This window comes from Anolis sagrei, chromosome 4 (genome assembly GCF_037176765.1).
Source record: "Anolis sagrei isolate rAnoSag1 chromosome 4, rAnoSag1.mat, whole genome shotgun sequence".
NCBI lineage: Eukaryota > Metazoa > Chordata > Lepidosauria > Squamata > Dactyloidae > Anolis > Anolis sagrei.
The window spans coordinates 219,431,659-219,454,414 of NC_090024.1; the positions used below are offsets into that span (position 1 = coordinate 219,431,659).

The 22,756-nt window shown below is 37.8% G+C and overlaps 1 protein-coding gene across 7 annotated transcripts in view; it reads right to left on the bottom strand.

Annotated features, from left to right (window-relative positions):
* Nucleotides 1-22,756, bottom strand: part of ZMYND8 (zinc finger MYND-type containing 8) — an 84,254-nt gene that overhangs the window by 41,319 nt on the left and 20,179 nt on the right. The window contains exons 1-3 of one of the 7 annotated variants that reach the window (XM_060772161.2): nt 19,571-19,824; nt 19,160-19,348; nt 7,575-7,645 (exon numbers count right to left, since the gene is read on the bottom strand). In XM_060772161.2, coding sequence (XP_060628144.2) covers nt 7,575-7,645; nt 19,160-19,251 — 163 coding nt within the window. In that variant the 5' untranslated portion in view covers nt 19,252-19,348; nt 19,571-19,824. Of the gene's footprint in view, nt 1-7,574; nt 7,646-15,084; nt 15,453-18,480; nt 18,692-19,159; nt 19,349-19,570; nt 20,060-22,756 lie in introns of those variants that run through there. The other 6 variants (XM_067468176.1, XM_060772160.2, XM_067468177.1 and 3 more) reach the window with 6 other exon arrangements.

A 22,756-nucleotide genomic window follows, 5' to 3' on the forward strand; every position in this document is an offset into this window, starting at 1 on the left:
GAAGATTTTTTAACACTTAGACCTATCATTTTATCAGCTATACAACTATCACCAGTGAGCCATGTATAATCAGATTAAATAACAAAAAGGAATAAAAGTAATCAAGTCATCGCTGTTGATCACAACTGTTAAAGGTGACTAGATTAAGTCCATTGCATGCGAACACAGGACAGATTAATTCAACTTTACTGTCCATACATGATCAGGAAGTGTCCTACGAAAGGAACTACTGGCCGACAGAAACATGCTTTCAAGATGAAAATGAATGTGAAGATTACGTGCTATCCAGCTAGTATGAGCAAATACAAATGTGGAATGCATGATTTGTGGCAGGTACATAACTGTAAATATACACAAACACATGACACAATTAACTGGCCTAAAGCTATCCATACTCTTCTGCATCTGCCTATATTCCCTCGCTGGTAGCACCTGTTTATAAGGAAAATGATATATCTGTACACGATCAAATGTCCAGGTACATGTGGTTAATTGTATTCTGTATGTAGTAATGCACACTGAGCAGTGAAGTCATAAGTCTTTGGTGTTGTGAAAAATATAAACCAGATTCTCATGACTCATTTGTCATATGCATATTCATTTCAGAGAAATGAACTAATCAGACCAACCCTGTCATGTCAATCATCCTAAACACTATGCAGATCTACTCAAGACACCCATATATAAGTAAACCTTCGGCAATATTCACATGGAATACTTTGTACTCTGTCTAGAATTTTTTCTCACACAATTTGTATATACCATGTTTTAAAGTGGTGTTACCATATCTGATGGAGTATTTAACCAAATTAACAACTGCAGAAAGTCCTGCTAAATCAGCCAATTATTTCTGTCATTCTGGGCAGAAATGGGTGTCTCTCTTCTTGTAAACAGGTAACCCTCCAAAAAGAGTCCACCAGAGGGCATGAGATAGCTTCCCATTACTCAGTGCAATTAAAGAAGGAACGATGTGGAAGGCCAGGTCTGTAACAAACATACTGTTCATAAAAACAAAAACAATTATGTCTAGCTTTTTCTTTCATAAAAGTAGCATATCCATATATTTCTAGCTCTCATTTCTGGGGGAGAACCATCTTTTAATGTGCCTGATTCATACAGTGCTAAGAAAGTATTTATGAATACTGTAATACATCACAGTATTCATAACGTAGGTCAGTTATCATATGACTGCTTGACCAGCTAATTGTGGCAGCTCTCTTGCATTAACCAATCCAGGGCAACAAGCCTGGAGGTTATAATGAATCATATGAATTTATCATAAGCTTAAGTAGCCTCGTTGATAGTGTAACATTGTAGTCAGTACAGAAGCTACTTAGCATCAGTCAACAGGCAGATCAATCAATACTAAAGATTCCCACATTTTTATTCATAATGGTAAATAAGACAGTCCTCTCTTCTAGCAAATGTAGTAAGCCCTGGTTTCAGAAATGAGGATGCACGCGGGTTACTCAAGTGCTGTGTCATCAAATTGTTTTCCCTATGGGGTTAAAAAACATCAACCGTGACCTTTTGGAACCAACTGACTGTAGTAGAAGTGATGTGAACTTCATCATGTCCACTTTCTGTTGCTGTCAACAACAAGGTTGAGCTCTTTTCCCACACATAAGCTTAATGATCCATGAGGAAAATCAGGAGGAACATCTGCTTGGAGAAGGGTCATACAGGAGCCCTTGAATATTACCAGACAGAGAGGCAAAGCCAAGCTGTTAACAGATTCCAGCAATTTCCAAACCAATAAAGTCAATAACGTCTAAGTTGCATTTGAAACACTGGGCTATTTGAAAACCACTTTTTAAGCCATGGGTGTTGCCTTTGTGGATATGGAAGGCCAACTCTATGAAGGTGGACAATCAGGCAGCATTGATCTATAAATGTTTGTGTATCTGAATAATGCAATCTGGATAACAAGTCATTTAAAGCCCTATATGTCAATAACATGACTATGAGTCTGGTTCAGCAAAAAATAGACAGCAATATAGTTCTTTGAAAAATGGTATAGTATACTCATAGTAGGCTACTCCTCAGCAAGCTGACAGTCATGTATATTATCTGCTTTCTGCACATAGCCTTGCCTGCAATAGTGCCTTTGTTTAAAAAAAGATGTATTTGAGATAGTTTTGTAATAGTCCAGCAACTGGTACATTGGAGTGAGAAATCACTAATGAGTTGCTTCATTATAAATGTACAATGCATACAAGTCAAACTACACTTTTCTGAGAGGTTTAGTTTAGTTTACATTAATTGTATTACCTCTGAAATATGAGTGAAATAGTTGTTCAACAATGGTTTTTGTGCTCAATTAGTGAGGTTCAAAATTAGGTGAGCTATTTTACACAGATTAAACATAAAAGTATACGTATTAGAAAATCAGTTCCTTTGGGTTTGGAATTGGGAGGCTCGGAAATCAAGTGATATTTAAGGGTATGAGCAGGTTAGAACTCAGTAGGGAGTAAATGGAAGGGCAAGGACCAATGACCACAGAGGAAAGAAATATGTGACTTTGTGTATAAGTGTATATCTGTAAATGGAAGACAAGGGGGGGGGGGGGAGCTTCATGTAAATGAAAGAGGAATTTGTGCAAGAAAATATATAGATGTGGTTTTGTTGGATCTAGGGCTATGAAGATGAAGAAAGAGGTGAACTAGCTGAAGAAAAGAAAATGTGGGGATTGGGAAGTCATCAGATGGGAATCAACTTATTTAATGGATTGGTGGGAAATTAATTTGTGGGTGATCTTATTAGTTTTGTCAAATATTGTTCTTATTATGTGAAATCAAATTGATTTAGAACCCATTTAATTAGAGAAGGTTCAGAAAAATTAACCGTGTTGTGCCTTCTTTGTGTTGTGCTTTCTAAGGTCAAATATATGACTTAGTGTTTGCTCATAGGATCTAGCAAAGATATGGTTTGATATTCACACACAAACTTTGTGACTAGCTAACCCTCAGAAAAACCATTCTGAGATAGTGTTCACAACATTTTAGTATTTCCAAACACAGGCAGTCCGCAAATTACGAACAAGATTGGTTCTGTAAGTTTATTCTTAAGTTGAATTTGTATGTAAGTAGAAACAAGTACATTTTAAGTGCAACTCCAGCCAAAAATAACTAACTATCTTTCTATCTAGCTAGCTATAGAGCTTTGGCTAGCATAGGGAAAGGCTCTGGAGTTTGTTTTGATGTCTGTGCCGCTGTTCAGAAGATTTCACCTCACATTTTGTCTCTGTGACAACTGGGTTTTGAAAAACATGACTTGTTGAGGAAACAAGGATTATCCCCATAACTATTTATTATTTATTTATAATAAAATTCATATAAAAACAATTTAAAACTATAACAATCAATGACTTCCAGGTGTAAATCTATGTCAATTTGCATCGTTAAGCCGTTCCATATTTGTTCACAATACTGAGTTTATCTGGCTACAATGAGGTTCCAAAAGCTTGCTCAAAGAACTAGGTTTTTACTCTTTTTCCTAAAGGTCAGGAGGGAGGGGGCCGATCTAATATCCCCAGGAAGGGAGTTCCACAGCCAAGGGGCCATCACTGAGAAGGCTCTGTCCCTCGTCCCCACCAAGCGGGGACGAGGGAGGCGGGATCTTTAAGGAGTGAATTCCTCTTCCTAAGGATAGATTTCTGTCACTTCCTGTTGTCTCGTCCCATTCTTAACTATGAGTCATTTGTAAGTCAGATATTTGTAGAAGGAAAATATTCCAAATATCCTCACTTCAATTTTACTTTATCACTTTCCTCAACAGCCCCTCTCCCCGTGCTAAATAAAACAAAATAAATTCAATAAAATCAAGAGAGATAGGCTCTTAAAACAAATCAAGGTCAACTCAATAAAGAGAAATACATCTATTCCAGGCCTCTTCTACACTGCTAAATAATTCAGATTATCAAAGCAGACAATCCACATTATCTGTTTTGAACTGGAGTATATGAGTCTACACTGCCACATAATCCACTTCAAAGCAGATAATCTGAATTTTACATGGCAGTGTAGAAGGGCCCCAGTTGCACCTTCAATATTATCTCTCCCAAAAAGTATGGAGAAGAGATAGTTTGCTGCACCCTGCATCTTTATCATACCTGAAGCAGACACATGGGGAAAGGCAAGGATAATCCTGATCTCAAATCTCACAGCCACAGCTGGACTGCTTTTCAAGCTGTAGGAAAAACAGCTGTCTCTAACTAACCCCCATGCAGATTCTTCAAACCTGTAAACAGCAAATCAAGAAAAGAGATCTGATTGTCACTGAAAAACAATCATATGTTGCCCATCTCTGTTTCTGTCTTCTTTACAATAACTCTACTTCTGCTGCTGCTAGATGATAGGAAGAAGGAGAAGGAACTGTGATCCCCAATTTTTAGTACAGCTCAGCACAATGATAGAAGGTTCTTGGACATAGCTGGACATCATGCAGCTCTCTAAATGTTTTTGAACTACATCCCATGAAATGTTTTTGAATTGCAAATTCTAGCCACCATAGATATGCTATAGGATTCCATGGATAGAGGAAAAGATATTCACTGCTTTATAAATCTTCCAAAACATTAGGGCTTTTATTCTCTTATGCTACAACATAATGTGAATAATTCAGGATTAGAAAACCAATTGCCCTTAATATTAAGCGTTAAAGTATTCCCACAATTTAAAACTTTTTTTCTATTTGAAAAATATGGCAAATTAGAACAAGTTCAACTATTATGGATTAATGTAAGTAATACATGAGGGCTGACACATATAGAAGTCACTTGTTGGTATTTTAAATGTGTTTTTTTACTCCTTAAAGTTTGTCACATAGTTATTCCTATGTACTACCATCTGAACTATTTGAAAAAACGCAATGCAGGTTCTGCATCAAAATCAGAAAACAAAAAAAATTACTTGGCTATAAAATTGTTCTTGTGCGTCTTCAAGCCATTTCTGATTTATGATAACCCTAAGGGGCACCTGTTGTTGTTCATTCGTTCAGTCGTCTCCGACTCTTCGTGACCTCATGGACCAGCCCACGCCAGAGCTCCCTGTCGGCCGTCACCACCCCCAGCTCCTTCAAGGTCAGTCCAGTCACTTCAAGGATGCCATCCATCCATCTTGCCCTTGGTCGGCCCCTCTTCCTTTTGCCTTCCACTTTCCCCAGCATAATTGTCTTCTCTAGGCTTTGCTGTCTCCTCATGATGTGGCCAAAGTACTTCAACTTTGTCTCTAGTATCCTTCCCTCCAATGAGCAGTCGGGCTTTATTTCCTGGAGGATGGACTGGTTGGATCTTCTCACAGTCCAAGGCACTCTCAGAACTTTCCTCCAGCACCACAGTTAAAAAGCATCTATCTTCCTTCGCTCAGCCTTCCCTAAGGTCTTGCTCTCACATCCGTAGGTTACTACAGGGAATACCATGGCTTTGACTAGGCGGATCTTTGTTGCCAGTCTAATGTCTCTACTCTACACATGGACCTGCCATAGGTTCTTTTAATGCGTTATGGTGTTAGTTAATGTTTACTGCTTGTTTATGAGTTTATTTATTGTTGTATTGTTGTTGTTGTTTTACTGATGTATTTGGGCTCAGCCTCTTGTAAGCCGCACCGAGTCCTTCGGGAGATGGTAGCAGGGTACAAATAAAGGTTTATTATTATTATTATTATTATTATTATTATTATTATTATACTCCATGGATATGGAAAGAATACAGGATTTTAAAGTTCTGTGAAAAACCAGTACATAATCTGCACTAATTAAAATGTAAACACTAAACATTATGAAAAGGTGTCTGCACAACTTGCTGGTTAATAATGCTGCAAACAACAGACCAAGAACCCAGTTTCAGCTTATATTATCCTCTGAAGGCAAACTGCATTGATGATCCATTCAATGCATGCAAATCTCAAAATTTGAATCTTAAGAAGCCTGTTATAAGTAACTGCATCTCCTGAAGGAGGGTTAAACATAAGTACTTAAGAGTTTATACCAAGTAAGTAATTTTAAATACTCCCTTTTATTTTATCTTTTCATTCCCTGGTTGCCACATGCATTTTGTTTCTATTCTTCTTTTGGAAGAAGGTACATACTTTTTCCATGCATAATAATAGCCAATATAAATAACAGAAATGAAATGCAGCTCCTTTTGTAATGTCACCACTCATTTATCCAAAGCCATCATCCATGACCTTGGATTCTAACTAAATAATCTGCTTGTAGGAGACTATAAACAGTCATCTAGCGCTTCAAGATTATCTTTTGTTACACAAAAACCATGAGTAACTCAGAGGGAGAATGGATTCAAGAGAAGTCAATACATTAGTTTGGAAATATATCGCCAGTTATACATTTATATTCATGCTAAATCTCTCAAACTCATAATCTAATGAATGTAGAGATTTGTTTTGGAAGAACATAAACCTGGATCAGACAGGAGCTCATATAAACTCCCACATTTGCACAGGCATAATCAACACACATTGCCAACATGAGGAAATATAGTGTTTTATTTGGATAACAACACAAATCACTAAGTTCCAAGTTTAAATCCCCGTTTGCCAATAAATTTACTAGGCAAATCACAGCATTGAATATTATATAATATTTAAGATTGCAAAATTTCAATGCAATGCTACAATGATAAAGGAAACATACACAGCTTTCAGAGTAGCAAAGGATATGTTAAATTTGCTAGATGGAATGGCTTTAGTCACCCTCAATACAGAATTGTATCAATATGTTAAGGCAACATAGGGAATGAATCTGGCCAACATCAATATTTTATAAATTAAACAATAGATCAATAATTAATTTATAAAATATTGATTCAAATAGATGCATTAAGAGATAAATCCTACTCCTGCATAGTACTCAAAGTAAAAAACACTGAAAGCCTGAAACTGAAAAGGAATTAATAAGCAGTGTATTTTCATAAGTGTCAATTGTGAAGTCATGAGCCCTAGTGCTACGAAGAGATCAACAGGATTATGGGTCGCCTGAAAAATGAGAAGGATCCTGGATGACAGGTCCTTTTTTCTACCAGAGAGGCAGAGAAGAGCTGTCCTATCTATTAGATTGCTGTTGTTCTTATTACAGCACTATTAATATACCTAATGCCTTACAGATCAAAACAATGTAAGCAAAACACAATTCCTGCTCTGAGGAAACACATAACATACATTTCAATATGAGCATTAGAGGAGAGCATGGAGAAAAGGGCTGGATCCTTAATAATAGGATCTGCAATACAATGACAATATACAATAGAAAAAATGAAGATAAAACATCATAGGCAAATTTCCAGTATCTCAAGGTACTGGAAATTTGCCTGTGAGGCTCCTTCATTGTCACAGAGTATCAAATCTGGAAGCCATATGTGCAAGAAACAAATAAAATGACTATGTATAAAATGAAGCAGCATGCTCATAGTTATACAAACAAAAGTTCCAAATAACAATTGTGTAATTTTTCACATTAACTTTCATGCAGTATTCAAAGTCGGAAATTAAACGAATATTAGCTTCTGGTTTGCTATGCTCTCACCAACAAAGAAGAACAATATTAATGTGCTCACTTACCTTTGGATCGAGTGGAGATATCCATCCCTTCCACTACCTCCTGCTCTGTCTTTATTTCTTCTTCAGCTAAGCTATGAGAACAAAAAACAATATTATGTTATTACTGTGGTTTACGTACAGTGACTAAGAGCTTCCTGAGGCATGCCACCTCGTGCTACTGTTGGTGGTGCTGGTACCATTAATACCATTAATAAAAGTGGAATTAATACTCAAGTTTTACCTCAAGTACACACAGATTTTATACTGATGGTTGGAATGGCCTCTCATGGCTTTGGTGCTGCACAGTGGACAAAATAGTTAAGAAGCAGGCTAAGATCCAAAAGTGTCTCCTAATTTACATTTTGTTGTTATCAAACACTGTCAAGACTTATAGCAACTCTACAAATGTGAGTCTGCCAGGAGACCCTGTCACCAATACAAACTCAGAACCATGATTTCCTTATCTAAGTTTATCTACATGGAATGCAGTCTTCCTTTTTTTCTGCCTTCTGCTTTAGCAAGAATAACCAATTTTCTGATGGTTCATATCATATGACCAAAGTGCAATAGACTCAGTTTGGTATTTTGGCATCTAGGAAGAGTTCAGGTTTGATTTGTTCTCTGATCTATCCTTCCATCTTTCTTGCAATCCATGGTGTCCACAGAATGTTCCTCCAGCAGCTCACTTCAAATGAATTGATTTTCTTCCTAACTGCTTTCTTCACTGTGTCTAGCTTTCACTACCATACATAGAAACTGAAAATATGATGGCATGAGTGATATTGGAATTCATAATATATTTAATGGTTCTAGTATTTAACAAAATATATTTTGGTTGAGATATCATTCTTCCACTTGAAGGTTATGTAAATTATCTGTAGTCATTATTTGTTTGTTAAGGTTCATGTGGAACCCTTGATTATATTCTACAGAATTTACAATTCTGAGTGATAGCAAAGTCTTGTAACAAACACTGAAGACAGTATCTTCTGAAAATATTGATAAAATAATTTAGCTCTTGAGTTTGGGGTGATGGCAAAACTATGCTTATACACTTATTTTAAATTCCATGTTTTATTTCTACAGCTAAGGTTCAGGCTACAGTACTGCCATGCTCTACTCAAGGCAGCAACAAACAAAAAAAACAGACATAAGAGTTGCTGCATCATCTAATAAATGGCTCTCTGAAAATGAAAGAGGAATTGATTTTGTATTCCAACACTATGTAACTGTAGTTCCTAGAGCCGGTCCTGAAAACAAAGTTATCTATATAAATAAAAATGTAATGTTCATTTGTGGGATTAACAGAACTCAAAAACCACTGGACGAATTGACACCAAATTTGGACACAAGACATCTAACAACCCAATGTATGTCCTTCACTCAAAAAAATTGATTTTGTCATTTGGGAGTTGTAGTTGCTGGGATTTATGGTTCACTTACAATCAAAGAGCATTCTGAACCCCACCAATGATGGAATTGAACCAAACTTGGCACACAATTCTCCCAACAGAAAATACTGGAAGGGTTTGGTGGGCAGTGTCCTTTGATTTTGGAGCTGTAGTTCACTTACATCCAAAGATCACTGTGGACTCAAACAATGATGTATCTGGACCAAACTCTACACAAATACTCAATATGCCCAAATATGAACACTGGTGGACTTTGGGGAAAATAGAATACGACTGTAACGAAGCGTTAATCCCACCGCTTGTCAACAAAAATGTAAAGAAGCAGCGCTAATCTCACTAGATGCCACCAAAAATTATGTGAGGAAGCATTAATCTTCTTTAATGCCACCAATATTCTGTGAGGAACCTTCTTTTAAATATCTATTAAGCTGCCACCAATATGTTTAGAGATGCTGGTTTATGTCTCTGTTTATCTTTAGTTGGGTTGTGAGGTGATTTTGGTAGTGTGGAATGCACCAAGCATAACAGCAATGGAGGAGGCAGGTTTGAAATAAAAAGAGAACAAGTTTTATTGTTAACAGAACGTAATTGTTGCAGTTTTGAGAGTTTGAACTTGGCACAAGGCTTGATGTTACAAAATGGCTGGTTTGAGATACTTTCAGGCTTCTGAATGTTACAAATCTACAAACTCCTTCTTTAGTGAAGTGCTTATACTATTCTAGAGTTCCCTATTGTGAATGTCCACACTGTTTGCCCTATACTCGGAACAAACCACTGATCACCAGTCTTTCCTTACTGGCAATCCTGAAAACCCCCTCTGTTAGATTCCTTTAACCTAAGCAATCTAACAAGGTAACACCTTCAGCTCTCTTGCTGAAGAAATATTCACAAATTCTAGGAACTACTGAATTCTCACAGCTTCACAACAGAGCCCTAACTAACTGGCTCTGCTCTTCTCCGGGTCTCCTCCACCGGACTGGAGCTTAACTGCCACTTTCCCACCTTTTTCTCCTTAAGCTCCGCCCACCTTCTCTGAGGCTTTGTCTTGTCACCATGGCAACCTATCCCTCACAGCTAGGCCATGGCAATAAATGTAATACATAAATACCGTTTAAACACAGTACATTAAACACTCTATAATAAACATTATAAATACAGTTTAAACACATTATAAATAACACTTTATAATGAACACATCTCTACAACGACATTTGGGAGTTGTAGTTGCTTTATAGAGATTTATAGTTCACCTACAATCACAGAGCATTCTGAACCCCACCAACGATCGAATTGGGCAAACCTCCCACACAGAACCCCCATGTGGGCCACAGCAACGCGTAGCAGGGGACGACTAGTACATAATATATATTATCACATTAACACAAATTGCAATATATTTCTTAAATAAAATAAAGAATGCACCATTGTCCTGCCAGTCACCCAGACAAAAGTTACCCTAAATCTTAAGAAGATAAGGAATTAAATTTGGTAAATCGGAATATACTAATTCGTCACAAAAAAGCAACATTTTCACATTCCTAAATGGTAGGCCATGCCCTAGGAGGAGCGGCTTAAAGAGCTGGGTATGTTTAGCCTACAGAAGAAAAGGTTGAAAGGAGAAATGATTGCCATGTTTAAATATTTGAAAGCCGCCATAAGGAAGAGGGAGCAGCCCACTTCCTCTACTGGATGTAAAACAGAATTGTGGCTTGATGTAAATGTCCACACCAAAGTATTGGAAAGAGGGGAAAGATGAGGAGAAAACAGAGGTCATAGCATTGTAAACTATGGTTACAAAACTGCAGACAGACACTCTAATATAGAGCATAACAGTAAAAGCCACACTTTCTTGACTATATCCTACATTAAGTAATCCAAATTATATTAGTTATGAAACTTCAGTTCATAGTTAATGGCCACCTTCCAGGAACTTGAGAGTTTACACTCCAGTACCATTGTTCTCAATTCATAGCCAATGAATTACTGTAGCACACTCTATGTGGGGCTGTCTTTGAAGAGAGATCGAAAGAGCTGCGGCCAGGTTGATAACTGGAGCTGGCTAAGGGGAGATCAAGTCAGGGGATGCTGTGGTTTTAGCCTTGAATACATTTTAACCTGTTTTTATGGATTTTAACTGTGATTTTTAAAATAGCATTGATATATAATTCTGTTCTAATGTTTATATATTTGTAGATTTTAAATTGTATTGAAATGTGTTGTCGAAGGCTTTCACTGGGTTGCAGTGAGTTTTCTGGGCTGTATGGCCATGTTCTAGAAACATTCTCTCCTGACGTTTCACCCTCATCTACGGCAGGCATCCTCAGAGGTTGACGGGTCTTTTGGAAACTAAGTAGGTTTGTATATCTGTGGAATGTCCAGGGTGGGGCCTGGCTGGTTGCTGCCTGGGGTAATCCTTTGCAAGGCCATTAAATGCTAATCAAGGTGGCAAATTGGAACATACACACATACCTAAAGCAGACAAGTGTTTTTTCTCCCACTCTAGACATTATTACACAGAAATATAAACCTCGCTTACTTAGTTTCCAACAGACCCCTCAACCTTTGAGGATGCCTGCCACAGATGTGGATGAAACGTCAGGAGAAAATGCTTCTGGAACATGACCATACAGCCCGGAAAACTCACAGCAACCCACTGCATTGAAATGCTTTTAATGTAAACCACTTTTTGCCTCCTTTGTGGAGAGAAAAAGTGGGTATAAATAAACATAATAAATATAATGATAACAGGCCAATAAAAATAGGCAAACTGCATAGGTCACTCCCCTCCCCGTCCCTCTATGCTCAATCTTGACTGGCTGCAACTCCTCATGTGACTACCAGCTTGCCCCACCAAAACGGCATTTTGCATTGCCTTCCTTCCTTTTTGAAATTTAAATCCCAAAACCTACGACATTTATTTAACCCAAATAACAGTATTAAGCCGCTCTTTGGATTTATCTTAATTCTAGTTGTATTTCTGTTGTATTTAACAAGGAATCTGGTCACTTTCTTTAGCAAATAGCAACACAACTCACATATGAACAACTCACACAACTCACCTTAATACCATAATGGTACCAGACCTCATTTGATCATTGAAGCAAAGTAGGGTGAATGAATACCAGGTGCTATACATGCTCTATTTCATAGGAACAAATTGGAAAACCTGCACTGCTTGTGTAAAATGTGTACTGTTTGTGCAAGCAACTACAAGTGAGGGCCTCGAGAGGGTGCCAATGGGTGTGTACTAACACATTATTGAAACTATTCCCAGCTCCCTAGCAAAGGGGGAAATACAGAATATTTTAAAAGGGCCAAGGAGCAGGAAATGAAAACTATTCCCACATAACAAGAGAGAAATTGAGAGTCAGAAAGAGAGAGGCTGTGATAAATTCATGGTTGGTTGAAATAGAAACTGACTCTCTGAATGCCTCCACAAACATTTTCATGTTTCGCCTTGCTGCCCACTAGATTAAAAACAGGACATGGGCAGTTTTCCCACACACAACCACTATACCTTCCTCCACTGCCTCTGTCTCCAGAAAGAAGATTCTTCATGCTTTCCTTGTAGAGGAAATTATGGGAGATGGGAGGAAAAGACTATGTAACTCCCTGGAAAGGGGGCAGAACAGAAAGGGAGGCAATTCTCACCTCTCTCTTTCAGGGTATAGGTAGGGTAAGGTAGAAAAGGGGCCCCTAAAGGCCAATGAAACCCTCCTGAGGTCAAAGATGGGGGCTTTTGTGTGGACGTCTGAAGCCACCTTCCTTCACTTTCCTCATGACCTGAGAGGTGCTATGGAAGCAACGGCATCAGAAAAAGAGAAGGAAGCACCATGCTCTGCCTAAAAGTCATTAAAGGACAGTGGCTTGGAAGCTGCAACCTCCAGGAGGACTAAAGAGAGCAGCCAGAGTTGAGCCCAAAAGGCCCCTTCCCTACCACCATTTGAAACCTGCTCCAGGCACAGGGGAAGGGAGAAGGCTGGTGCTTGCTCAGAAGAATTTTGGAGGGAGGGGAGGGCCCAAGGCAAGGCCTGGAATTTCTTGAACAAAGAGGTTGAGGTAAGAACAAGGGTCAGAAAAAACGACCTCTGTGGGACTACAAGTCCCAAAATACCCCAGCCAGCATCTTTGGGCCACCCAAATTTCTTTCAAGGGCTACATGCAGTCTGTGAGCCTTATACTGTGCAGATCTGCTAAAATAATAATTTTCAGTAGCCAAAGACTGAAAAGTTAATGTTCATGTCTAGCAAACCTCACAGATTTGGGGTCTCCAAACATGGCAGTTAAAGCTCCAAAAACATATATAGCAGGTGGTTCTCAACCTGTGGATCCCCAGATGTTTTGGCCTTCAACTCCCAAAAATCCTAACAGCTGGTAAACTGGCTGGATTTCTGCGAGTAGTAGGCCAAAACACCTGGGGACCCACAGGTTGAGAACCACTGATATAAGCTATCTTCCTGTTAAATATTGACAATAGCAAGATCTATTCATACACATCAAGCTATTTTTATGTATTGCCACTGTGTTCTAAGGTTCTCCACTGAAAATAGTAAGGACATTTTAAACTGCAAAGCAGCATTGCTTTACATTGTGACTGCACTGCTGCATAAATTCAGAATACATGTACTTTTGTTTTGTATTGTTTGGGCTACAGCAGAATGCACTGGAAGTCAGTCATATAGTGGATGAGGAAAGCTTCAATACTTGATACAGATAAAATTAAGCCATATCTCTTAAATGATACCTTTGTTGTCCAACCAAAATGCGCAAACACTTCAAGCAAGCTTTCGAAACTCCACTGACTTCTTCACATTACACTAAGCTTGGGATGATAGTTTTTGACATGATAGCTCTCCTAGGTTTGTGCCCTTTGCATCTAGAAAAATTGCTTTCAATTTTTTTAACACAAAAGCTTCCAGTCATCCAGTCATCTTACCAGAAGCTTCCTTCCTCATAAAATATTTTAAAATAATTTGTAATCCTATAGAGCTGCAATGCAGCATATCTGTAAAACCTTGTTCTTGTTTCTCTTATAAGAGGAAACAGAGTAACCACAAACTAAATATTACAGAAAACCCACCAAAAATCTTCCCTGCCATACTGACCAACTATTCAGCCAACTCATTATAATAATCAGATACTTGTTCCCTTTGAAAGTACTGTACATTTGAAAAGACACTGGTCTGGAATAAGTAAGATAAATAGTTAATAGTAATGGCCATATGTTTTCAAAGTTCCTAATAATGAAACAGTATTTATCTTACTTACTCTGAGAATAAATTAGTTTCTTGAGAAACAGACTAAAAAATAGCTTTTGTAAGGAAGTATTTGCTACCTACATAATACATTGACAAGAATTAATATTAGACACTGACAGGGTTCAACAACACAATCCAGGCATTCCATATGTTAAAAACAAAACTGATTTGTTTCACAAATACTTTAAAACTTGCATGACAATGAGGATTACAAATTGAGCCCCCTCCATGCACTTCTCTTTTTACAGGAAAGCTGGAAGATGGGAAATAAAAAAGTCACAAATGAGCAAAAACATGCCTTGTGAGTTTGCAGCATATTAATATTTTCATGATTTTATAAAAATCATATTCCTCATTAGTTCCCACAGGGGATTGTGGTTAATTTAAAAATCCCTTGCATTCAAGCAAAAAATAACATATGTTTCTCAAAGAAGACCTTTCTTTTGTTATAATCTTAACCCTAAAAAATGAAGAAACATTTAAACATCTACTTAACCTAGGTTAACTATAGAAAGAAATCAAAAGTTGCAGATGAATTGCTCCATTTTGACATGTAACCAGGAAATCTTATATGGAAAACTACCCAGAAAATACTGCCCACATACACATTATTTTCCATTATGGAAATTACATTAACATAATCTCAAGAGACATTAGAAGCTATGTTTTAAAAATAAAAACAATGTTTAACACATTATAAGCACTAAAATTCAGTTTTATCTTCAAAATAATCATTGCTGTTTCCAGACTATGAGTAGCAAACATAAAATAAAAATTCCAGATACTGCATTTAAAAAGAAGCTGGAGATAGTATTTTGCATGCCATAACTGAATAAATAGCATCTCTGTATAAGCACTCACCTATAACAGTCTCTTACTCATCGGTAGCTATGCTATTTATGCAGGATTCTTAAAATGGCGTCTGGCAGCACTGCATTGCCTCATTCCTATACAGTAGCTAAAATGGTAACAATTTATTCAATAACTATGGTCCTTGTTCAGACAGTAGTACTATATTGAAGCAATCATCTAAGTAGCAGGAAAACTGTAAAAGATGACACAGTGATATCTGACAACCCAATGTGTAACTAAATTGCAGAAGACAGGGAGCTTTGTGAAGTCACAGGTTACTAAGGAAATCCTTCCATTTTAGATGCTCTCTTCGGTTTGAATATGCAAGGTCTGATTCTGTTTCTCCAATTATTTTGCAATGCCTAATCTATATTAAAACTTTAAAAAAGCTAAATGGAAGATATAAAAATAAAAAATTGGGTGCTAAACTCTCTAAAACATGTAAAATATTTATTTTTAAGGTGTTATTTGATAAAGGCATGACAAAAATTTAATCAGGTTCAAAGGCTTCCAGTTCTGGCAAGCAACTGTATATCCAAGACGTGAGTAGTACAAATAGGACTTTTAAAATACTAACAGCTTTGTCTTTTGGAGAGGTTAGTATACTTAAGGCAACTGATTTCACAGAAGCCATCTGCTTCTCTCAAGACTTTGTAATCTCAGTTAAGCAAAATGTCTTCCTCTGCAAGCAAAATCACAGTAAGTTAATGCTCTCAAGACAAAGCTTTTATCATGTTTTAAATTACTCAGTGAGACCTAGCAGGACAAAAACAAACCTGACTGCAGCAAAGTACGTCAGACTAAGCCTATATACATCACATTCTGTGAAAGAGATATGTTTGGGCCCTAGGCTTCCAAATCCCAATCTGATGACCTAATGTGCATATTCTGTTGCTACACTCCCCGCCCCCAAAATACCAAGATGCCATTCTGGGGTCTTCAATGTGCTATGCTTGGCTCAACAGAATTCAGAGCATCGTTGGCCCTGAGCCTTATCACTCTTAAAATTGATGACTACAATGTAGTACCCGTCTGAGCGGACACTGGATTTTATTTATTTCTTGCCAAGTGTAAAAAAAAACATGGTTCATTTATGCGAGGGAAAATAAGCATGGCAGTAAAATAGAGGGACGTTTCAAAACATTACAAATTAGAATATGTATATGCCACACCAATCAAGCAGCTTATCATAAGAAAGAACTGATGCATAACAGATAAGAGTATGAAAATATGAAGGTCATGTAGAATAATGCTGATTTTACAAGTAATGTCCTTTGCATTAAAAAAGCATGGGCTCATTCTGTACATGGCTCTTCTGAAGTCAACAAACCAAATGGAGAGGAAGAGGAAGGGTCATTCATCTGGGCGCTTCACATGTTGCACTATTTTTATTTTCCAGTTTTGCTAAATGCTATCAGAAAGTAAATGATTATCGATATCAGTTATCACATTAATCCATTTCGATTTAGCTGCCAGTTACATGAGTTTGCATACAAAGAAGGAAAGGCACACAGTTTCTTTCTCTCGTATTTTCATTCTGATTTACAAACTCGCTAATCCATACACACAATACTCCATTACCTGCAGAGATAACTGCAAAAGTAACCAAATGTTGGTTTAAATAATAAAGGTGAGCTATATTCACCTTGGATAATTTTAAGGAGCCCATAAGCTTGCAAAACATTAAAAGAGGAATTAAGCTCTCAATTTTAATTTTAGCATAACAGTTTTTTGGTGAGAACTACAGCTCAGTTATGTGGTTCCTGATAAAACAAGTCACCATCAAGACCTGCAGCATTCATCACCAAAATCTGTTGTGTCTGGTCAGTAAAAGCACCTCCACCTACCCAGCCTCTGCTGTTTAAGACAATGCATATCACCTGCTTGAAAAACGGGGGGGGGGGGGGGAGAGAGCACCCTGTTATCTGTGTGCGTGCCATTCATGAATGTGACAGATTAATACACTGTCAAAGAATTGGGAATTATGTGGAATTCTCAGATTGGCTGAATTTGCTTTACTTAGATGAACAAAGATGGGAGAAATTTCCAGAAGGCCTTTCTTCGCCTGGCTACAGTATTTGTCAATCTTTAACTTCTCCTCTCTTTCTATTGGCTCCAGCTCTGAGGAGAGCAGCATGATTGGGCTGATCCTGGGAACAACACGGCTGTCTCTCCTCGCTTCAGACATCTTGCTGCAATGCAGACATTTATATTTTGTGAACTATGAAAGAATTTGCATTTGAACAATTTAAAAGGGTGAACTTCAGGGGACTTGTGGTGCTGTGTTTTATTATGTGCACAAGAGCTGCCCATGCAAGCATGCTTTCCCCTGTCAGCAATATCTCTGGAGGCACAGATTTGAGACACATCCCTCTTCAGCTAAACCTAAGGGAGCCATTTTAATTCAGGCATTCTGAGCACTGCTCGTTTTTCCTGCTTCTTCATAAGATAATATTGGGTAATGTTCCGATTCCACGCCCATCTGCTAATGCACAATGCCCTGCTACAAGACAAAAATATGCCTTTGACAGTAGAAGAACTTAAACTTTTTGCTCAGCAATCTCTTGCTATCACTTCTACAAGCAAAGAATGTATAAAATAGCAGAGAAACCTAACACTGAACTTCAGCACTTTTAGGAGTGGGGAGGAGGGCAAGAGAGAATCCTTTTGAATGAGGCATTTGAGTAATACACATACTTGGGGGTTTTCACTTTAAATACAGGCAATAGTTTTATCAATTGCATGGGATCCCTGTATAAATGGTAACAAGGCATCATTTCGCAAAATGCATTTGTATTGTATAACAAGCAGGGCTGTGTACAGACAACTCACAGCAGAGCCTCTGTTATGCTGTGAGAAAATGTCCACTGAAAAAGCTGCTTGTGGAGACATGCTTACAAATGTCTCAGCCCCAGATTATTTTTAAAAAGCACAAGTTACTCAAATGTGGCTCTAAAACCAAATTTCATGCTGGATGATATATCACAGGAGAACAAAAGCAGAGGGGTAACTGTGGAATAGCCCTGTAACAATGTGGCAAGATTAGTTTGCAGAGAACTAGCACATTCATCACACTTCAAAAGCCTGGGGAAAGTCTGAATTGAGCTTTAACCTGAAAAATGCATTAATTAGAAAGATCTAGGAACAAAGAGTAAGCAGAATTTCATTTTCAATGGAAAACAGGAAGTACACAATGTGGCAGAAGACTCTGAAAAAACTGAAAAATCACACTGGCACACAGTTTGTATAAAGGCAAATACTGAACAAACATCAACAAAATTAGTTTTACTTCACTAAGCTATCCACAGTTTTACTTAACTGGCTGGATTAAGTTTGTCCTGTTAAAAGCAAGAAAGATTAAAAATAGTGCAAAATGATCAGAGAATAGCAGACAAGTTTACTTACCAAGTGTTCATGCAACCATCTCATTTTTCCAGTAAATAGGATACAACAAGCTGGCAGATTTGGGATTTGACCAAAAGGAATTTTTTGAAATAATTACGTAGCACCATGCCAAAAATCAGAAGAGCCCGAAAGAAAAGGGGGAAAAAATGAACATGTAATACTCCCATGAACCACACATGATTTTATATCACTCCACCTCAGAGAACTGTGCCTGATATATTGCAAAAGAAAAAAGCACATTTAAGAAGTCCATTAGTTTTACTTGTACTACAGAAAAGGACATAGATAACAGCTCAAAAAACATGTTGTCTTTAAATAGGCTGGCACTGAAATATGCATAGCTATGCCTGATGGCTTCAGACCTAGACCTTAACTGTTTCTACAATCTACAATAAGAAAAGTCCTTTTTAAAGAGACAGCTGGTAAGCAAGAGATTGCCCTCCAGAAAATATACACACACTGCATCTAAGGCTCCTGTAAGGAAAAAGTAAAATATCAAATTTAAGTTAAGGTAAAGCTGCACAAAAACATGATGCAATAGCACTCCACCACTTAGGCCCAGTATCTGCAATCTCCCATTAGCACTATTTCTTGTGGTCCAGGCAGCTAAAAATCCTATGCTTTTTCAAGGATCACTTTGCCTTGCCCTTCTTTGCCCTGTTTGAAAAGGTAAACTTGCCTGTTCTGCTGTCTGCCATGATCCCTGCTTGTCTCCCTGTAGGGCAGTTCAGTGCATCTGCTCCCTAGCTTCCATTTTCTCTCCAGCAGCATGTGACACAACAGACAATAGTGCAGGCAAACTGCTCAGACACAGAGAGCTGCTTTGGAAGAGCAGGATCTTGAGAAACACTCACAGCCCACTAGCCTCCTGTGAAGAAGTATGTATGCAAACGTTTTTGCCACTCTGTACATTTAAAACTATGGCTAATGGCTACTAAACCATGTGACCCAAGAAAGCAAATTTAAACATTTTCAACTTAATAAAGTGCTTTGGGGGCCAGTTTTGCGAACCAGATCACAGAGAATCACACTGTTAAGCCACAACTCATAGGTTTCAGAGGAAAAAAAAATGTAAAAAAGTCAAGCTTACCTCTGTGGATGCATTGTTAACACAGTGTTATGTCAATACTTATAAAACATGGAGGACAGGCTCTCAGTACTCAGACAGAAAGGGCTTGGCACTTCAGCTTGATGATCTGTCTTCCTAATAAAAGCTAATCCTGGATTGGCTACTTTGGAAAATCTGAATGTAAAGCTTCAGGGGATTGGCTGAAACACTTCCTGAGCGATTATCTTTGTGCAGCTCTGGCAAGCAGGAGCCATCCTGTGCACAGAGAAGACAGGCTAAACTAGGCCCGTTTCAGCAAAAGAAACTTAAAACGTGAGCCACACACAAGCAAATGACTCTCAACGAGTAGATTTTTCAGCAGAATAGAGCAAGCACCAAGTGCCAGTCCAAAGGAAACGCTTCTCCAACGACATCTGTTGGTTCTGTTTAAGTTTTGAAAAAACCTGCAGGTTTCCATAGGTCACCAAAGCTGCTTTGCCTTCGGGGAGAGCAACAATTTTCTTTTTAAAAACTCCCCTAAAAGCCACGCTGGAAGCAAAAATTTTTGCAGTCACACACCCACAAACAACACAGCATAAGGCATGCAGTGAAACACACAGCAGACGACAAGGCCAAGAGCTGAAGTTCATCTGTTATATAACAGCTACACAGCTCAAAAAGCAAACATAACTCTTCCACACATACTAATAATGTTTAAGGGAGATTTAAGAATTCACACTATGGATTTTTACTAACACAGACAATGCAGGTTACAATCTAACGTAGGACAATGGCTTCCTGACCACTTACAATACCCATTTCCTAATTAAATATGTAGGATGCAGAAAATAGCTGTTTTTCAGTAATGTGTGAGGTGCTCTTTTCACAAACAGCCCCTTCTCTCATCCCTAAGGCCTTCAAAAGTTGTCAGTTAAACAAAAATCTGACTTTCCTATTAGTCTGCTGCAGCTGCAGCTTCCTGCCCATTAACCCTATCACATTCGGCTTTCTTTATTTTTTTTTAAGATGCAGGCCTTGCAAAGGGTTGAATTTCAGTGTGTGGAAAAATACCAGAGCTGCTTTCACAACAGGGAGGAACAATGCAAGTGCTTTCTGAATTTAGCACGTTTCATGTAAAATCCTTAAACAAAAATTTCGTTTGAAAAGACAGGATTTTTAAAAAGGAAATGTCATTTTAGTGCAAGAGCATAATTTGTCAAACAACCAGTTTGATTTAGGGCCAGCTCTTAAAGCACAGTATTCCAAGAACAAAATGAGCTTTCATTCTCCTGTAAAAAAAAACAGCCTGTGTTGCAGTTTTGTTACCAAGAGACGTTGCTGTGCTGTGGGAAGCAAAATAGTTCTAGATGAAACATTTCAAAGAACAGGTTTTCACATATGCCCTCAAATAATGCTTATATTTAAATTAATTATCTGGAGTCGCAAAAGAGACAAGTAAGGAGGAAATCAACTTAATCCGCAAATTATTTTGTAGATAAATGCATATCTGAACAGATAGTGAAACATTAACAAAACTCGACCAGCAATCTTTTAAATGCACAAATTGACAATTTAAAAAATGGTTAACAAGAGGCAGATAGTAAGAAAATCATGCTTTGTATCAAAATCAGAATGAAACAAGCAATTATCCAGAAGTATATACTGGAAATTCACATAAACAAGGAAGCTATAGATAATGGCACATTGTGCCTTGAAAGCAGTAAGGCCAACAACCAAATCAACTCTATTTTTAACTGGCCTTCTAGAACAGATTGGTTTAATAATCACATCAAATGAAAGCTAGTTAAAATATTTTTCCAAAAATCTCAGCAAGTGATATAATCAAAATTAGTACACACAGACACAAACCTTTTCAATGTGGATTTCAATTCAGTCACACATTTATAATCCAATGCACAGAAATAATCCTAGACTACTGTGCTTCATGCTGTGGTTACATTTTCTTGAGATAACAATCATTTTCACACTTCACAAGGAAACTCTCAGAAGAATCCCTATGTTCCATGCCAAAGCTGTTTTTCAGGCTGTATCAGTGAAGAAGTGTAGTGCTCAATTCACATATAAATTGTACAGCTTCTCTGAGAGGGAAGCATTTTTTTCCTTTCAAATCCTACCCACATTTTCATGGACAGGCAGCAATAAAACTCCAAATGTATCTGCATAGTGTTTTTTCATCCTGCTTTTTTAGAATAATCGAGAAACTAACCTCTAAAAAAAGGGGGGGGGGGTGCATCAGCCACTTGAAGCAGCAAAAGTAATCTGAAAATGGATGGAAAATCCATGGAGTCATATACAAATGTCACAGATAAACAAATGTTACATTCAAACCTTTCTGTGTAGGTAGGTATAAGAGTGATGTTGTTTATCTGTGTCTATAGAACCCTATGCTGCAATATCAGCTACAAAGAAAAGAAACACTAGCCAAGTGGTATAGTATATTAATGAGAGATTATGCAGAAGCAATGGCTACTGAATAGTAAAAAAAAAAGACTATGCATTTAACTTGAATTCTTAAGATCACCGGAAACAAAAGATTTACCAGATCTATCTATAGTCTAATAGGAGATGACACACAGCTAGAAACATGATAGTTGTTAATACACTATTCTAACTAGAAACTGTTTAGTAAAAGCTATAGGTACATGGCTACTCAATGCTTTTTTAATTTCTGAAAGAGTCAGTGTTCCATTTGCCCCACATAAAGACCAGAGCATTTTATTCTATTCCAGCTAATCTTCAGGTTCCATACTTAAAATCACACAAATTAAAAACACCTAGTCTTACCACAAGCGCTGAAACACTGGAGCAAATCTGACTTTTCTATCAGTCATAATAGTATGACTGTACGTACTACAAAATGGTTGCTGAAACCTAATTCATTTGATGCAATTTTCAGTTTGTTGACTCTGTAGGAAGAAGCCTTTCTCCAAGGAGTCTTGGATAGCTCACATGACAATATCACGTATTTTCCTCGCAATAACATATTGTGTATGTTTGACTGGAAAGATGATAACTAGCCATTCTCTAGTTATCTCTATGATCCACCATTACTTGCCACCTCACACAGAAATGCATCAGCTTTCTCTTTTCCCTGGACTATTGGAAATACAAGAAAAGGTTACAGCTTAGTATGTGAAGAAAGCTTCACCTCCCTCCCTCCCCCCCCCCCCCCGCAAGAAAATGAGTATGCAAGCCAGCACTGAGACA